Source organism: Ornithorhynchus anatinus, chromosome 4 (assembly GCF_004115215.2).
Source record: "Ornithorhynchus anatinus isolate Pmale09 chromosome 4, mOrnAna1.pri.v4, whole genome shotgun sequence".
In the NCBI taxonomy this organism is placed as follows: domain Eukaryota; kingdom Metazoa; phylum Chordata; class Mammalia; order Monotremata; family Ornithorhynchidae; genus Ornithorhynchus; species Ornithorhynchus anatinus.
The window spans coordinates 82,131,903-82,147,161 of NC_041731.1; the positions used below are offsets into that span (position 1 = coordinate 82,131,903).

Sequence of the window (15,259 nt, forward strand, 5' to 3'; positions counted from 1 at the left end):
TGTGCCATTGAGAGACAATCCCTTGCCCACTATATCGACAAAAATAGTTGGGCAACCTTACTGGCCTTTTATTTTTCTTGGTGAATATTTTATCACTAAGTTGGGCTGCTCCGGGTTAGGCGGAGGGAAAAGGTATATAGCTTACTGTCATCAGGAGGACACGGGCTTGAAGGACACAGGTTTTTGAGTAGTAGTGATGAGTTTCCCTGAACTATCTGCATTCTGTTTCATGTCCCCTGCCTCTGCCCAGCAGTAAGTATTGCAAGGTGACTGGCAGGAGCAGGAGGTGCAGCTAACATATGCGAGACACCGCCGCAGCAGCAAGACACTGCTCTCCCTCCACCCCTTGCTTAAATCAGTATTAGGTGTGGCTCTAAAGTCGGATTTGGTAAGGGCTTGGAAAAGGCTGTGTCTTCTGTTTTTCTTGCAAAGAAGCAAAACCAATGCAAAATAGAAAAAAGAAAAATAAGATCCTACAGAAGTGCCTAGAGACTATACAATGCTAATTTTCCTATTAATCTCTTGAATAATGGGTTCCACCTTTCCACCCAGCCAACCTCCTTCCCCTCACTCCTTACCCTTTCCCATTGCTTAGCTCCTTAGCAATAAAGCCAATCCTTTCAAGAGACTTTCCTCACATAATGGCTATAATACAACCACATTTTAAGGACACTTCAAACTTAAAATCTAAAATTACTTAGTTTAGCTTGAGCATCACCCTGGTCACACAGCATTGCATCCTGCCATTAGGTCTACGCACATGTCCTATTCAGCAAAGAGGTGTGGAGGCAAACCTAATTTGATGGTACGCTATTGTCTTTTTGTCCAAGATCCTTTCCTTCCACCTGAAGTTGAGTGCGGCATATAGGGAAATCAGATGAGAAGCAGCGTGGCACAGTAGATAGATCATGGGCCTGGGAGTCAGAAGGTCATGGGTTCTAATCCCATCTCCGCAACCTGTCTGCTGTGTGACCTTGGGCAAGTCACTTCTTCTTTGTGCCTCAGTTACCTCATCTGTAAAATGGAGATTGAGACTTGGAGCCCCCTGTGGGATGGGGATTCTGTCCAGTCTAATTTGCTTGTATCCACCCCGCACTTAGTACAGTGCCTGGCACAAAGTAAGCGCTTAATAAGTACTACAGTCATTATCATTATTATTATTATTCATCTGTAAAATGGGGATTGAGATTGTGAGCCCCACGTGGGACAGGGATTGTGTCCAACCTGATTTGCTTGGATCCACCCCAGCACTTAGTGCCTGGCAAATAGTAAGCGCTTAACAAATACCATTAATATCATTATTATATTAATATCTGTCTCCCTGTCTAGACTGTGAGCCCTTTGTGGGCAGAGAATGTATCTTTTTACTGTTATTTTGTACTCTCCCAAGCTCTTAGTACAGTGCTCTGCACACAGTAAGTGCTCAATAAATGCGAATGAATGAATGAATGTAAGTTTCTTGAGGTCCGCGATTATGTCTCCTAACTCCTGTTATACTTTCCCAAGTGCCTAATAGAGTGCACTGCACAGAGTAAGCACTCAGTAAGTACCACTTTGACTGAGTGATGTCTGGGGTAGGTCCAGATCTCACAACTATAAATAGAAACTTGGGCATTATCACAATAGGCCTTCATTTGGCCTGGATCTTGACACCATATTGCTCTTCCTGATCCTGACAGGAAATATTAGAATCCGTAATTCATTTACATTAATGTCTGACCCCTCCCTAAGCTCCTTGTGGGCAAGGAATTTGTTTACCAAGCCTGCTGTATTGTACTCTCTATATTGAGAAGCAATGTGGCCTAGTGGAAAAAGCATGGGCTTGGAAGTCAGAGGATCTGGGTTCTAATCCCCATTCTGCCACATGCTTTCTGTCTGTTCTTGGACGAATCACAACCTCTCTGTGCTTCAGCTTCTTCAACTGCAAAATGGGGTTTCAGTACCTGTTATCCCTCCTGCTTAGATTGTGTGCCTCAAGTGGGACAGGGACTCTGTCGACCCTAATAACTTGTATCTGCCCCAGCATTTAGAACAGTTCATAAACCCATAATAAACGGTTAATAGAAACTGTAATTACAAATACTCTCAAGCACTTAGTACGGTGCTCTTCACAGAGTCAGTGCTAAATAAATGATTGATTGATTGAATCTGCCTATTTTAGTACTTGTTAAAAGCTGTGGTAGAGACCAATGATAAGTCACGGAAAAGGAAGTTGAATTTCAGGACTAAAATGGAGATATTGGGAATATCTCCTTATTTCATTTATGTATGCTCTCCCAGCTAACACAGATAACTGAACAGATTGAAGTTTAAATGTTTTTGGCAATTGATAACTTTGGAACAATTTGTTTTTCACTTTTCCCACTTAATGTTAAGTTGTCATCTGGGGCTATTCAGAGGGGCCCCTCTGGAAAGAGCCTAAATCAACCTGGGTCAATTGAAGGCATCCCCCATGTCTGTTATGGCCCCTGAGGCGGTTTAGTCCCCAGAAGCTCTGGCGCCATTTGGGGATGCAGACCGGCGCCATTGTTACCAAGCAATGAGATGTTTCTAAGCCACATTCCCCTGCTGCCCATCCAACAATAAAAAAAAATAGCAGGGGATGACAAAATGACATTCTGCTATTCATCCAATAGCACGTGTGGAGTATTTAATGAGTACAGAGCACTGTACAAGACACTTGGGAGGATGCAATAGAAGTTAAAGGCACAGGAGCTGACTTAAGACATCTGTTTTGATAGAGTGTGACATTAAATGGTTATCGAACAACTTTTTATGCACTATTTCATGTCAAAAACAAGGATGCCGAGTTAAGTGTTTGGCTTTTGTTCGGGCTTATGACGAAACAGTGAAAAGCACAACTGGGTACTTGCTCTCTGTAAGCAAGCAGTCTGCTCTCTCTCACACTGGCATTCCTCTCAGCAAAGCAGCAGATAATCCCAATTGTAATCTTTCCATTTTTGTAGTCATTAATTTTTCCTACTTTTCAAATTTCTTGTCTTTGGGGGAAAAAGGGACCAATGATTTTGGTTATTAAAAAATGATTTTTCTACCTTACAGATCTATTCAGAAGCTGGGAGAATTAAATATTGGTATGGACAGTCTTGGAAATGAAGTTTCAACACTCACCCAGCAATGTAATGGGAATAAAGGAAATGCCTCCAGTAGTACTTCAACGTCTAATTTTGCAGTGCCGCCTCAAGACACTAGTCTGAGGGTAGTCCAGGACCCCCAGAGTATTAGTACAAGCACTCCTCGAAAGAATGGTTCCGTAAGTCAGATACCTTTCCTCGAAGAATCACCTGTCCGCGGAATGCAGAGGTGAGCATTTTGACTGTGCTGAACTTTCATGCCCCTGGGGAGTCGTCAGCTTTGAAATATAGAATTGAATTTCTTGTAGTTGCCTGCGACTAGTTCATTCACCTAATAACATAAAATACCCCACGTTCGTTTACCGCTGTCACCTGCCATTCTCTTCCAGTGTTTCACTCACTTTCCATTTTTTTTTATGCACTATTACTGCTGTTATATCACAATCAACCAATCAATCAATTAGTGGTATTTATTGAGGGCTTACTGTGTGCAGAGTTCTGTACTAAGCACTTGTCAGCTTTGTGACTTTGGGCAAGTCACTTAACTTCTCTGTGTCTCTATTACCTGTAAAATGGGGATTAAGACTGTGAGCCCCACGTGGGACAACCTGATCACCTTGTATCCTCTCCAGTGCTTAGAATAGTGCTTTGCACATAGTAAGCGCTTAACAAAAGCCTCATCATCGTCATCATTTATTCCTCTAAGGCATTCCCATCTCTTCTGATATTGTGCCACCAGAATTATCCCCAGAGGCATTCTCTCATTTTCTGTGGGTTTTTTTTTCCCTGACCCATTCATTCACCCTCATTAAGGTTCAGAGCACATTTAGAATGCCATAAGCAGTGATTTCAGTACCTTAAGCCCTGCCAGAATGTGTGTTTTCACAGAGTGTTTCAGCTAGAAGATGATATGAGAGCTGGGGCAGCAAGCCCTTCTGGATAGATACGATGTGCCATGGTGTCAGAAGAATCAGATGTTTGCTGTGGTACAATTAATACTTCAACTTGCATTTTCCTTAATGGGGTTCCGCAAGAATGCAACCCCACATGTTGAGAGATCTGGTGTGCTAGTCTCAGCAACAGCATTAAATTACTGTTTGTCACCCAATTTTTCATGAGCCAGGACTCGTTCTTTCCCTCCGGTAAATCGGTGGAGAAGTGCCAATCTGCGTATCTGCTTTTTGCTTTGGAAATTAACTGTTGGCATTTTCATGTGAATATTTCAGCTCAACAGACCATTCCGTCATTCAGCCACATTTCGGAGAGTCTTCGGGTACTCTCTCAAGGGCAAGAGGCGAAGAGGTAATTCTTTTAAAGGAGCCTGTATTGTTTTTATACAAAGTAATAAGCATCAAATCTCAATGTTTGGTTTATGGAAATGTGATTCCAAGGACAGTAGTGAGCTTGTTTCTCCCCTATAATATTAATTATGGTATTAAGCTCCTACTAGATGTCAAATTTTGTGCTAAATTGGGGATAGTTATAAGATAATCAGAACCTGCTTAAGGTTTGAGAAGTAGAGAGAGGCCGCTACTTTTTGCCCGTTATGTTTGAATTGATGAGACAGGCACAGAGCTTGGGCAAGTCACTTCTCGATGCTTCAGTTACCTCATTCGTAAAATGGGGATTAAGACTGCAAGCCCCATATGGGACATGGACTGCGTCCGGCCTGGTTATCGTGTATCTGCCCCGGCGCTTAGTACAGTGCCTGGCACATAATGCTTAACAAATGCCATCTAAAAGCATTGTCTAAAGTCACAGATGGGACTTGGAGTAGACAGAATTTGACTCCCAGGCCCATGCTCTTTTCCACTAGCTTTTCTATTTTGAATGACATTTAATTCAGGTCTCTTAGAGCAAAGGGATAATTAAACCCACATCAGTCATCACAGCCTACTATTTAAAACATCTTTGTCCTAATTAACAACTGTCTACCTGCTCTTCAAAGGAAGGGAGAACTGAGCCCATTATGTCAGTTACAGAACTGCTTCTTATGTAGACCATTTACACAAGGGTGACAGAGTCTTTTTTCAGGAACAACAAGTGAATCTCAATCCTAAGATTTGAGGACTAAAGATTTGGATAGAAGATTTGATGAGAGTGCTGGCTATTGTTTCACCTTTCCTTAGGTGTCAGATGCCAACCTTCCGTCCACCTATTCTTAGATGGTGAACCCCTTGAGCCCTGGGGTCTACGTCTAATTCTCAACTATCTCTATATTCTTTCACAGCATTTAGTACAGCGCTTTGTAAACGGGTACTTAGTAAATACTTCTATTACTATTACTATTAAGAAGCAGCATGATCTAGTGGAAAGAGCCCAGGCCTGGGAATCAGAAAGACCTGGGTTCTAAATCCTAGTTCTGCCACTTGCCTGCTGCGTAACCTTGGGCAAGTAATGTCACTTTTCTGTGCCTTAGTTACTGTGCCTGTAAAACGGGGTTAAGACTGTAGTTCCTGTGTGGGTCAAGGACTGTGTCCAACCAGATTAGCTTGTATCTATTCCAGCGCTTATTACAGTGACTAGCACATAATAAGCGCTCAATACCATTTAATTTATATATTAGTATATTTTAGTCATAGTATAAATATACATATATATATATATTATATATATATTTACACACTGTTACTATTAGTGGCTTCTTCAGTATAACTCATACCTCTTGTCCCTGCCAAGTTGTGTTCTCACTGGAGCATGGACTGCAGTGAGCAAATAGGCAGGCAGGGATGCAGCGGACTGTGAAGTGCACATGCAGTCTTAACCAGCTAAAGGCAGAAGTTTAACTAGAACCCAAGTCACCTGATTTCCAGATTAGTTCTCTGTCCTCCGTAGCCCAGGGCCATACGTTGTACAAGTGTGAATGAGAAAAACACTGCTGTGGTGCAAAAAAGAAATTCAGAGAACTTGAATTTAGGATGAAAACATTCAGAGTAATTAAATTTTACAAGTTTGAAAAAGTACTGTATGATTTTAATCATGCAACGGATGTAGTTGGTTGCCAGAAATCATCCTATACCATTACATTTTCCTCTCTATCTTGTAGGTGATTATCATTGATTCTAACAGTCTTTTCTGCTCCCTTCTTTTGCGTCTTGTTTTCAGTTATGGGATTGGTTCACAAACTATAGACCATTCAGGAAAAGAATGAATAATTTTATAATGATTGAATATATTCATTATTCCAAGTACAAATGTCTAGAAAAAACCTAAGTATTCAATCATCAAGCAAGACTGATAGGTTTAGTGTATTATGAACGAGTATTTCGAACATCAGTTTATGTTAGGGAGAATTCCAAAAAATGGTAAGACATAGTCCCTGTTCTGTTGATTTTTGTTTTTTATATAAGACCCATGCCTGAAAAATCTCTCAAAGATTATAAATTCAGATTAGTTAATTCCATTAGTTAGAGCAATTATTGGTGTCTTTTTCTCCCGCCGAGCAGCATTTTGTTTATGAATCCTGAAAAACATATAAACCAAGATCTTGATTATGGGAGAACCTCACTAATATCTTTCTTAAAGCATCTTTGCCTGAGCCTAATAACATGGTTCCAAGATCTCTCTATTTTTGATCCAGTAAGAAAAGTAGGAAATCTGGTCATCTGAAGAATTCAAATATTTCTGTGCCACCTCAACCTAGTTTTGCAGTGAATGAAGAGTGGGAGAGACCGTAGGCCTCTTTTAAGAAAGGACCATATGATTGTACAGCGCCTAAGTAATGAGACATCTCCAATAGTTTAAAGTACAGTGTTTTCCAAGTTGGATAATTAACTTTAAAGCCTTCCTTCCACAGGATGACAAATCAAAAAAACAATTTGTTTGTATTAACACCCTAGAAGACACACAAGCTGTCAGAGCTGTGGCTTTTCATCCAAGTGGGGGTTTGTATGCTGTTGGTTCAAATTCCAAAACTCTGAGAGTGTGTGGCTATCCAGAAGCAATTGATCCCAGGTAAGCTTGTGCAAACAAGGCTTCACAGTGTACTTGAGTCTTTCTGAGTTGCCATGTGCAGACCCCTTCTTGGGTCTGTCTTCTTTCTTTGCCTCTCTTGATTAACGGCCTAAGTATTTGTCCCCGGGTCATCGGCTATGCCTGGGCTATGATGAGAGGCTCTAGTGGTGAGTGCCTTTGTTTAGATTTTCAAAAATAATAAACCGCTGACTTTCAACAATGTGAATTCAGGGGCCAAAGTGCATCTTCCGTATGATCCTAAAAATTGGATTCATCTCCATTGTCAGTTGGGAAATATTATACTTTAGCTCATATTCCTACCTTATTCTTGGATTTGCAAGTAGCTTAATGGTTTCCTTTCTATTCTGTAATAATTCCTATGCTGATACTTTTTAATTATTGTGTAAAAAATGATATAAACCAGAATTTTTAAACAGGAGCCAGAAGGAGCATTTTTCTGTCTTCAGTTTTGAAGCCTAATGTACTAGTTCTTATATATGTCCAGTTCTAATTTGGTTTTTCATGTGATCCCATAGTTAGAATATTTTCTGCATTTCAAGTTTGTATTTTTGTGCTATTTTTTCCCCTTTCATTTGGGGTTAAAATCCATAAGGAGTTCCTACTCAGGGTCCCTCTTCCCACTGTGGTCTGACTCAATTTTGCTATTAACTTGGACACAATTGCTGGTTTTCACTGGGTTCTTAAGATGAACAGAACACTATTCTAAGCACTTTGGATTCTGCTTTAAAAGGTTGGTAGGAAGATTTGTTCCTTAAGTTTTAGTTTTTTAAAAGTTTAAAAGATGGATGTGGTCTCCTTCTCAGGTGGTGTCCTGCCCCACATATATCATCCAAATCAGTTACCATGTTGTTATTTTGAAGGAACCCTGAAAGGCTCCCTTATTGCCCCTCAAAAGTCCAACATCAGTCCAACAGTGGTATTTATGGAGCCTTCACGGTGTGCACTTTAGTGAGCACTCAGAAGAGTCCAATACAACATAGTTGGAAGACACGTTCCCTGCCCACAAGGAACTTACAGTATCTTAAAACAGACTTGACAAATCCCCAGCCCTTGTTCAGAGGGCAATACGTCAGGCCATTCTTCCTGGCACACCGGCCTGTGATACAACCTGGTTGCCTCCGATCCCGTTTTTGGGTCACTTTCTACTCTTACGTGTGTTACCCCCTCCCTCTTTCACACTGTTGCACTTTTGGGCCCTGGCCCTGGCCCTGCCCCTCGGTCCCTGCCTCAACTTGGGCTGGCGTTTCAAGGAAGGGCCCACAACAGGTGGCCAAAGGGATTATGTTGTGGAGCAGCTGTAGTCTAGGAGATTGTGACTGAAAATGATGCACACATTAATCAGGGAGGAACGGCCTTTTTTGTGTGCACAGAAAGGCTAGGACTGGGACTCCCAAAATGGCCTTTTCAGCCACACACTTTATCATCAGTGGTGTCTCTTCACAGGCGAAGAACAATTTATTCTTTATGCTCTCCCAAATGCTTAGTGCAGTGCTCAGCACGAGTTGGCCCTCATGAAATACTTTGAATTGGTTGGGGTTAATTAGGAAAGAGAAGAGCTCAGATCCACACCGGTTCATGAGGCTTTGGATTTCTGTGTTTCAGAAAGGACGGAAAACGCCCATGCTTTGGGGGCAAAAGACTGTGAATGACATGTAGAAAGCCAACAATCTCCCCGCCACCCCCTAATGAACATATGGTCAGAGTGGGCAAGAACTGCCAGATTGGCATGGAAATTGGCTTTTGTTTTTCCTGAACATAGAGACCCTAGATCTGTTCGTTTGTGACAGATATCACTGGGGCTTCACTCTCAGTGACAGAGAAAATGGTTGTGATGTCCTTAGAGGAGCAGGAAAGTATTCTATGAGATTTGCTCTTCCCACCTCAAAATGACAACTTTCTGAGATGACTTCTGTTAGTATTGTACCTGGGGTATATCAGTGTCTTGCAGTGGACTTTATAGTTACACAGTAAGAACTGCAGTGGTATTTATTGAACACTTTACTATGTGCAGAATACTGTGCTAAGCACTTGGGAGAGTACACTCTAAATTATCTTGGTTCCACAGAGTAAAAATAGCTCTCCATCGGGAGTTTTTCTGGCTTCTCTATAGGTCCCTATTAATCTTCCCTTTTGTGTTCTCTCCCTTTCTCCTCTCCCCCTGGCCCTGTCTTCCCTGGGAGCTCTACAGCAGCCCCAGATTTGCGGTGGGGGGCCATGCTCCCCAATCTCGAAGCAAGAGCCCTGTTCTCTACCCCTCCCTCCAGTTTCTCTGCAGGCAGTAAATGATTTTAACACAGCATAGCTTGAGTCTGTTTCTAAGGCGTGACTTGCGTGTCACACAAGAAAACAAAATAGTATCAGAAGCATCATGAAGACTCCCTGAGCTTGCAAAGCATGATGTGAGATTAGAGGGTGCACTTGCCCCACCCTGACCCAGAGAAAGGAAGCATAACGAAACACATGAAAATAAAGTAGACATTTAATTGTATAACGATTAGATTTCTGGTTGGTGCACTGAATGATTTGCGAGCCCTAACTGCAAATTTAGTACATGTAGTGTAATCAGTCCATTGAAGTTTTATTAGACGCTTTCAAATTTAGGGCTTTGGATGAGGGGGGAAATTCACATTTTTTAAAAAGGTAATTGATTTTTTTTCTGTAAGATTTAGAAATACGGAAGCCTGTTGCCTGACCTTCAGAAGAACCAAGAATTTAGACTTTGACACGGTTTTATTGGTAGAAGTAATGGTATATATTGAGCACTTACTGAATGCAGTACGCTGTAACAAGTGTTTATGAATTGCACCAGTAGCACAAGATAGGTGCCCTGCCCACCAGGGACTTTCTGTTACTAAAAGAGTTTTTAGGTAAAAGATTCCCAAATGAAAATTCCAGGGTCATCTTTCACTAAGACATTTTCTCTTCCCAGTGGCTATAGCACTCCTAAGCAGCCAGTTGTACGTTTTAAAAGGAACAAGCATCATAAAGGATCCATCTACTGTGTGGCGTGGAGCCCCTGTGGGCAATTATTGGCTACTGGATCGAATGACAAATATGTCAAAGTACTTCCTTTCAATGCAGAGACCTGTAATGCCACAGGTAGGACATGTAGTTTACAAACAGAGCCTAACGGGTATCGCGCGGTCCATTCTGTGCTCCAGACATAATAGTCTTTTAAGTGCTTACTAGGTGCCAAGCACTGTTCTGAGCTCTGGGGTAGGCACGAAGTAATCAGGTTGGACACAGTCCCTATCCCACGGAGGGTTCACAGTCTAAATCCCCATTTTACAGATGAGGTAACTGAGGCACAGAGAAGTTAAGTGACCTGCCCAAGGTCATACAGCAGCCAAGTGGCAGAGCCGGGATTAAAAACCACATCCCCCAACAGTCAAATCTGTGCTTTTGTCAGTAGGCCATGCTGCTTCCCAGTGTCCATGTTGTTCATGGGGATGAGCTTGGGGCTGGGCTCTGAGGGGATAGCACTTCAACAGAGCATGACTTCCAGGGCCAAAAGACCTCAACCTGGCTCTTAGTGGAGTGTCCCTTTTCTCTGTTGGAAGCTTTTCTTTGGTCCGGCACCATCTGGTCTAAGGGGCAGGGGCAAGTTAGCTGTGACAACCACCCCTGTGCAAAAAGCTATGGCAGTAAAGCTGCCGACCCCTTGGGTAAACTCTCTGAGGGCTGGAGGCGATTCTCCAGTTATTTCCCTCAATGGGTGCTCTATAAAACTGAAGTCATTTTTCCTGAAGTGAATTTTTACTAAAATTTAATAGCGATATCACTTTTTGACACTTCCGATGCAACTTACATTTCACAAATGTAGAGTTTTTTCTCAGTTGTGCAATTTTAATGTCAACTCTAGAGCCTAGCCTTGGGCAGTTACCTTTAATCCAAGAGTAACTTTGGAATATTTCCCAGTGACTTTGGAATATTTCCCCCAAAATATGCTAATGGAAAATTTCCACTTATGCCTCTGCCTGCCAAACTATTTTCTGGTCAAGAAAAGACACAAGAGAGAGCATCAGTGTGGTCAAGCAAACTTTTCTTGTCAGTTATACTAGACCTCACAAGGTCGCTGAGAGGAGCAATGTATAATGTAGAAAAATAAATTACATGCTATCGATTGCTCTGAAATATAAACAGACCTATTTGATTTAATCACTGTGATATTTCTTAAACACTTGCTTGGTGCCAAGCACCATACTAAGCACTAGGGTAAATACAGGATAAACAAGTTGAATGCAGTCCTCATCCCTAATTTTCTTCCATACAATACTAACAGTATCTGTTATTCTGATGCCTAGAGCCTCCTCAAAATTATATTGTCTTCAATTATCTGGATATTTCATATGGATGGGGTTTTTATGTATTTATTGAAATGAATGAAATGAATGTATTTATTCAGCTGCCTGCAGGGGTAGATGGATTTTTATTTTTAGTTGTGGAATATTGCATAGATTTTTTCTCTTTTTTTTTAATCAATACTAACTTGGCTCTTCGATACAGTAGGCCCTTTTCAAGCTAAAATTTAGTTCTAAATTCAAAAACAAGTATATATTAGTGTATCTTTCCCGGAGGCAGATTTCAGACGCTCATTCTATTGTGGTAGTATATAGTATCAGGATTTCCGAGTTTAAAAAAAAAAAATTCCAATATTGTTTCAGGACCTGATCTGGAGTTCAGTATGCATGATGGGACAATTAGAGATTTGGCTTTTATGGAAGGCCCAGAAAGTGGTGGAGCAATTTTGATAAGCGCCGGAGCAGGAGATTGTAATATTTACACAACAGATTGTCAGCGTGGACAGGGCTTGCATGCTCTGAGTGGTCATACAGGTATGTAATTCTTGGTCTTGGTTACATTTTGTCTTTGTTTCATGAGCATTTCTTTTGCCATAATAACTGGAAACATGCAATGGACATTTTACAGAGTTAGCTATTGGAATCAATTTTATATCATTTGGCGTGAATTACAACAATTTATTGCCCAAAGGAAAAGTATGTGCTATTATGGAAACTCAGGATTTTTTTTGTTTTTTTCAATTACTGTTATTTTCAACCAACAGGTCACATTTTAGCACTTTACACTTGGAGTGGATGGATGATTGCATCCGGTTCCCAAGACAAGACTGTCAGATTCTGGGACCTGCGAGTTCCTAGCTGTGTTCGTGTTGTAGGCACAACATTCCATGGAACTGGTAGGACTCTTCTGGGACTAGTAAGATTACTAGTAAACCAGGAAATTTTCTTCAACCTGCTGTTGGTTTTAGGTTTGACATGGCTTATAGTTACAGATCCTTAAGTAAAGGAATAATGTCCCAAGTAAAAGCGTCTAGTTCCACAACATTCACATGAGAGCACCTGATAAACCAGGCTCTATCTGTACCAAAGCCACTCCCAAGTAAAAAGGTGACCTCAGAAGCAGCAAAATAATGCTTTCAGGCCTCTAGTGTGTTTCAGTATATTTCCACGTTTTAAATAGTACAAGCTTACTGGCAGCTGAAACACAGGAATACTCTGACGCAGTAAAAATAATAATAGTAATTATGGTATTTATTAAGCGCTTAGTATGTGCCAGGCACTGTACTAAGCACTGGGGTGGATACATGCAAATGAGGTTGGATACAGTCCCTGTGCCACATGGGGCTCACAGTCCCGATCCCCATTTTACAGATGAGGTAACTGAGGCACAGAGAAGTTAGATGACTTGCCAAAGATCACACAGCAGACAAGTGGCAGAGCCAGGATTAGAACCCATAACCTTCTGACTCCCAGGCCAATGTTGTATTCACTAGGCCATGCTGCTTCTCTAAAAAGCAACGTCCATGTGAATGCAGTGATTTCAGACTGGTTTTCTTTGTGAAACTTTCCCTTTTTTCACCTCGCAGGAAGTGCAGTGGCATCGGTGGCTGTCGATCCCAGTGGCCGACTCTTAGCTACGGGTCAAGAAGATTCCAGCTGCATGCTGTATGACATCAGAGGAGGCCGGATGGTCCAGAGTTATCATCCCCATTCCAGTGACGTTCGTTCTGTTCGCTTCTCTCCCGGTGCTCACTATTTGCTTACGGGTTCCTACGATATGAAAATCAAAGTGACAGACCTGCAAGGTACGGTGATTTAATCCGATACGTCAGCGAAAGGAAGTTTTCTCGATACGGAACTGAGATTGGTTTGGATATGATATAGTCTGTTTAGTCTTCATGAGAAGCTGTCGAAATCAGTGTAAAATCATTCCTCTGATACTCCTCCCTCCTCACCTGAAGTAATGCAGTGGTTAAGCTTGCCCTGTTTTATGCCGTTTTCTTTTTGAGGCCTGAAGTGTTTTCAGATTATGAAAGTGCACTTTTAGAAATATGCGTATTAGTTAAATTCCTGACCCTCAAGGGGGTCACAGTCTAAGGGGAAGGAGGAAGAGGGGCTTGGAGAGTGACACATGAGAAAGGTGATGCAACAAAAACACAAAAACAACATAAAAGACGAGGCTCAGAGTCAAACAGGCCTGATCAGGAGCCTTCTGGTGCTGCCGCTCAGGTCATCTAGGGTCCAGTGACCACGTGAGTCATCCCAGCGTCTTAAAATTTGTGGCGGCCTAGCTTTTGAGTCCCTTGCGTATATGTAAAAGAAGCAGCGTTGATTAGTGGAAAGAGCCCCGGGCCTGGGGTTATAGACTGTGAGCCCATCATTGGTCAGGGATTGTCTCCATCTGTTGCCGAATTGTACATTCCAAGCGCTTAGTACAGTGCTCTGCACATAGTAAGTGCTCCATACATACTATTGAATGAATGAATGAATAAGTCCAAGGAGCTGGGCTCTAATCCGGGCTCCACTGCTTGCTTGCTGTGTGACCTAGGGCAAGTCACTTTACTTCTCTGGCCCTCAGTTCCCTCATCTGCAAAATAGGGATTCAAAACCTGTTCTCCCTCCTACTTAGAATGTGAGTCCCATTTGGGGGCTGATTATCTTGTATCTACCCCAGTGCTTTGTACAATGCTTGGCATATCATAAGTGTTTAACAAATACCACAATCATTATGTAAAAGTTTTTTAGAACCTGATTGTACATTTACCTCAGTAACATTTCGATTGTATATCTGGCCCTCCTTTCCTCTGTTATTCAATAGTATTTATTGAGCGCTTACTATGTGCAGAGCACTGTACCAAGCGCTTGGGATGAACAAGTCGGCAACAGATAGAGACAGTCCCTGCCGTTTGACGGGCTTACAGTCTAATCGGGGGAGACAGACAGACAAGAACAATGGCAATAAACAGCGTCAAGGGGAAGAACATCTCGTAAAAACCGATGGCAACTAAATAGAATCAAGGCGATGTACAATTCATTAACAAAATAAATAGGGTAACGAAAATATATACAGTTGAGCGGACGAGTACAGTGCTGTGGGGAGGGGAAGGGAGAGGTGGAGGAGCAGAGGGAAAAGGGGAAAATGAGGCTTTAGCTGCGGAGAGGTAAAGGGGGGATGGCAGAGGGAGTAGAGGGGGAAGAGGAGCTCAGTCTGGGAACGCCTCTTGGAGGAGGTGATTTTTAAGTAGGGTTTTGAAGAGGGAAAGAGAATCAGTTTGGCGGAGGTGAGGAGGGAGGGCGTTCCAGGACCGCGGGAGGACGTGACCCAGGGGTCGACGGCGGGATAGGCGAGACCGAGGGACGGTGAGGAGGTGGGCGGTGGAGGAACGGAGCATGCGGGGTGGGCGGTAGAAAGAGAGAAGGGAGGAGAGGTAGGAAGGGGCAAGGTGATGGAGAGCCTTGAAGCCTAGAGTGAGGAGTTTTTGTTTGGAGCGGAGGTCGATAGGCAACCACTGGAGGTTTGTAAGAAGGGGAGTGACATGCCCAGAGCATTTCTGCAGGAAGATGAACCGGGCAGCGGAGTGAAGAATAGACTGGAGCGGGGCGAGAGAGGAGGAAGGGAGGTCAGAGAGAAGGCTGACACAGTAGTCTAGCCGGGATATAACGAGAGCCCGTAATAGTAAGGTAGCCGTTTGGGTGGAGAGGAAAGGGCGGATCTTGGCGATATTGTAGAGGTGAAACCGGCAGGTCTTGGTAACGGATAGGATGTGTGGGGTGAACGAGAGGGACGAGTCAAGGATGACACCGAGATTGCGGGCCCGAGAGACGGGAAGGATGGTCGTGCCATCCACGGTGATAGAGAAGTCTGGGAGAGGACCGGGTTTGGGAGGGAAG

At 42.6% G+C, this 15,259-nt stretch overlaps 1 protein-coding gene across 2 annotated transcripts in view; it reads left to right on the forward strand.

Annotated features, from left to right (window-relative positions):
- WDR47 (WD repeat domain 47) overlaps positions 1-15,259 on the forward strand; it is a 69,904-nt gene that overhangs the window by 51,987 nt on the left and 2,658 nt on the right. For both annotated transcript variants that reach the window (XM_029062899.1, XM_029062900.1), the window contains 7 exons: positions 3,061-3,321; positions 4,319-4,394; positions 6,889-7,046; positions 9,997-10,166; positions 11,732-11,902; positions 12,133-12,264; positions 12,955-13,173. In XM_029062899.1, the coding sequence (XP_028918732.1) occupies positions 3,061-3,321; positions 4,319-4,394; positions 6,889-7,046; positions 9,997-10,166; positions 11,732-11,902; positions 12,133-12,264; positions 12,955-13,173 (1,187 nt within the window). The remainder of the gene's footprint in view (positions 1-3,060; positions 3,322-4,318; positions 4,395-6,888; positions 7,047-9,996; positions 10,167-11,731; positions 11,903-12,132; positions 12,265-12,954; positions 13,174-15,259) is intronic.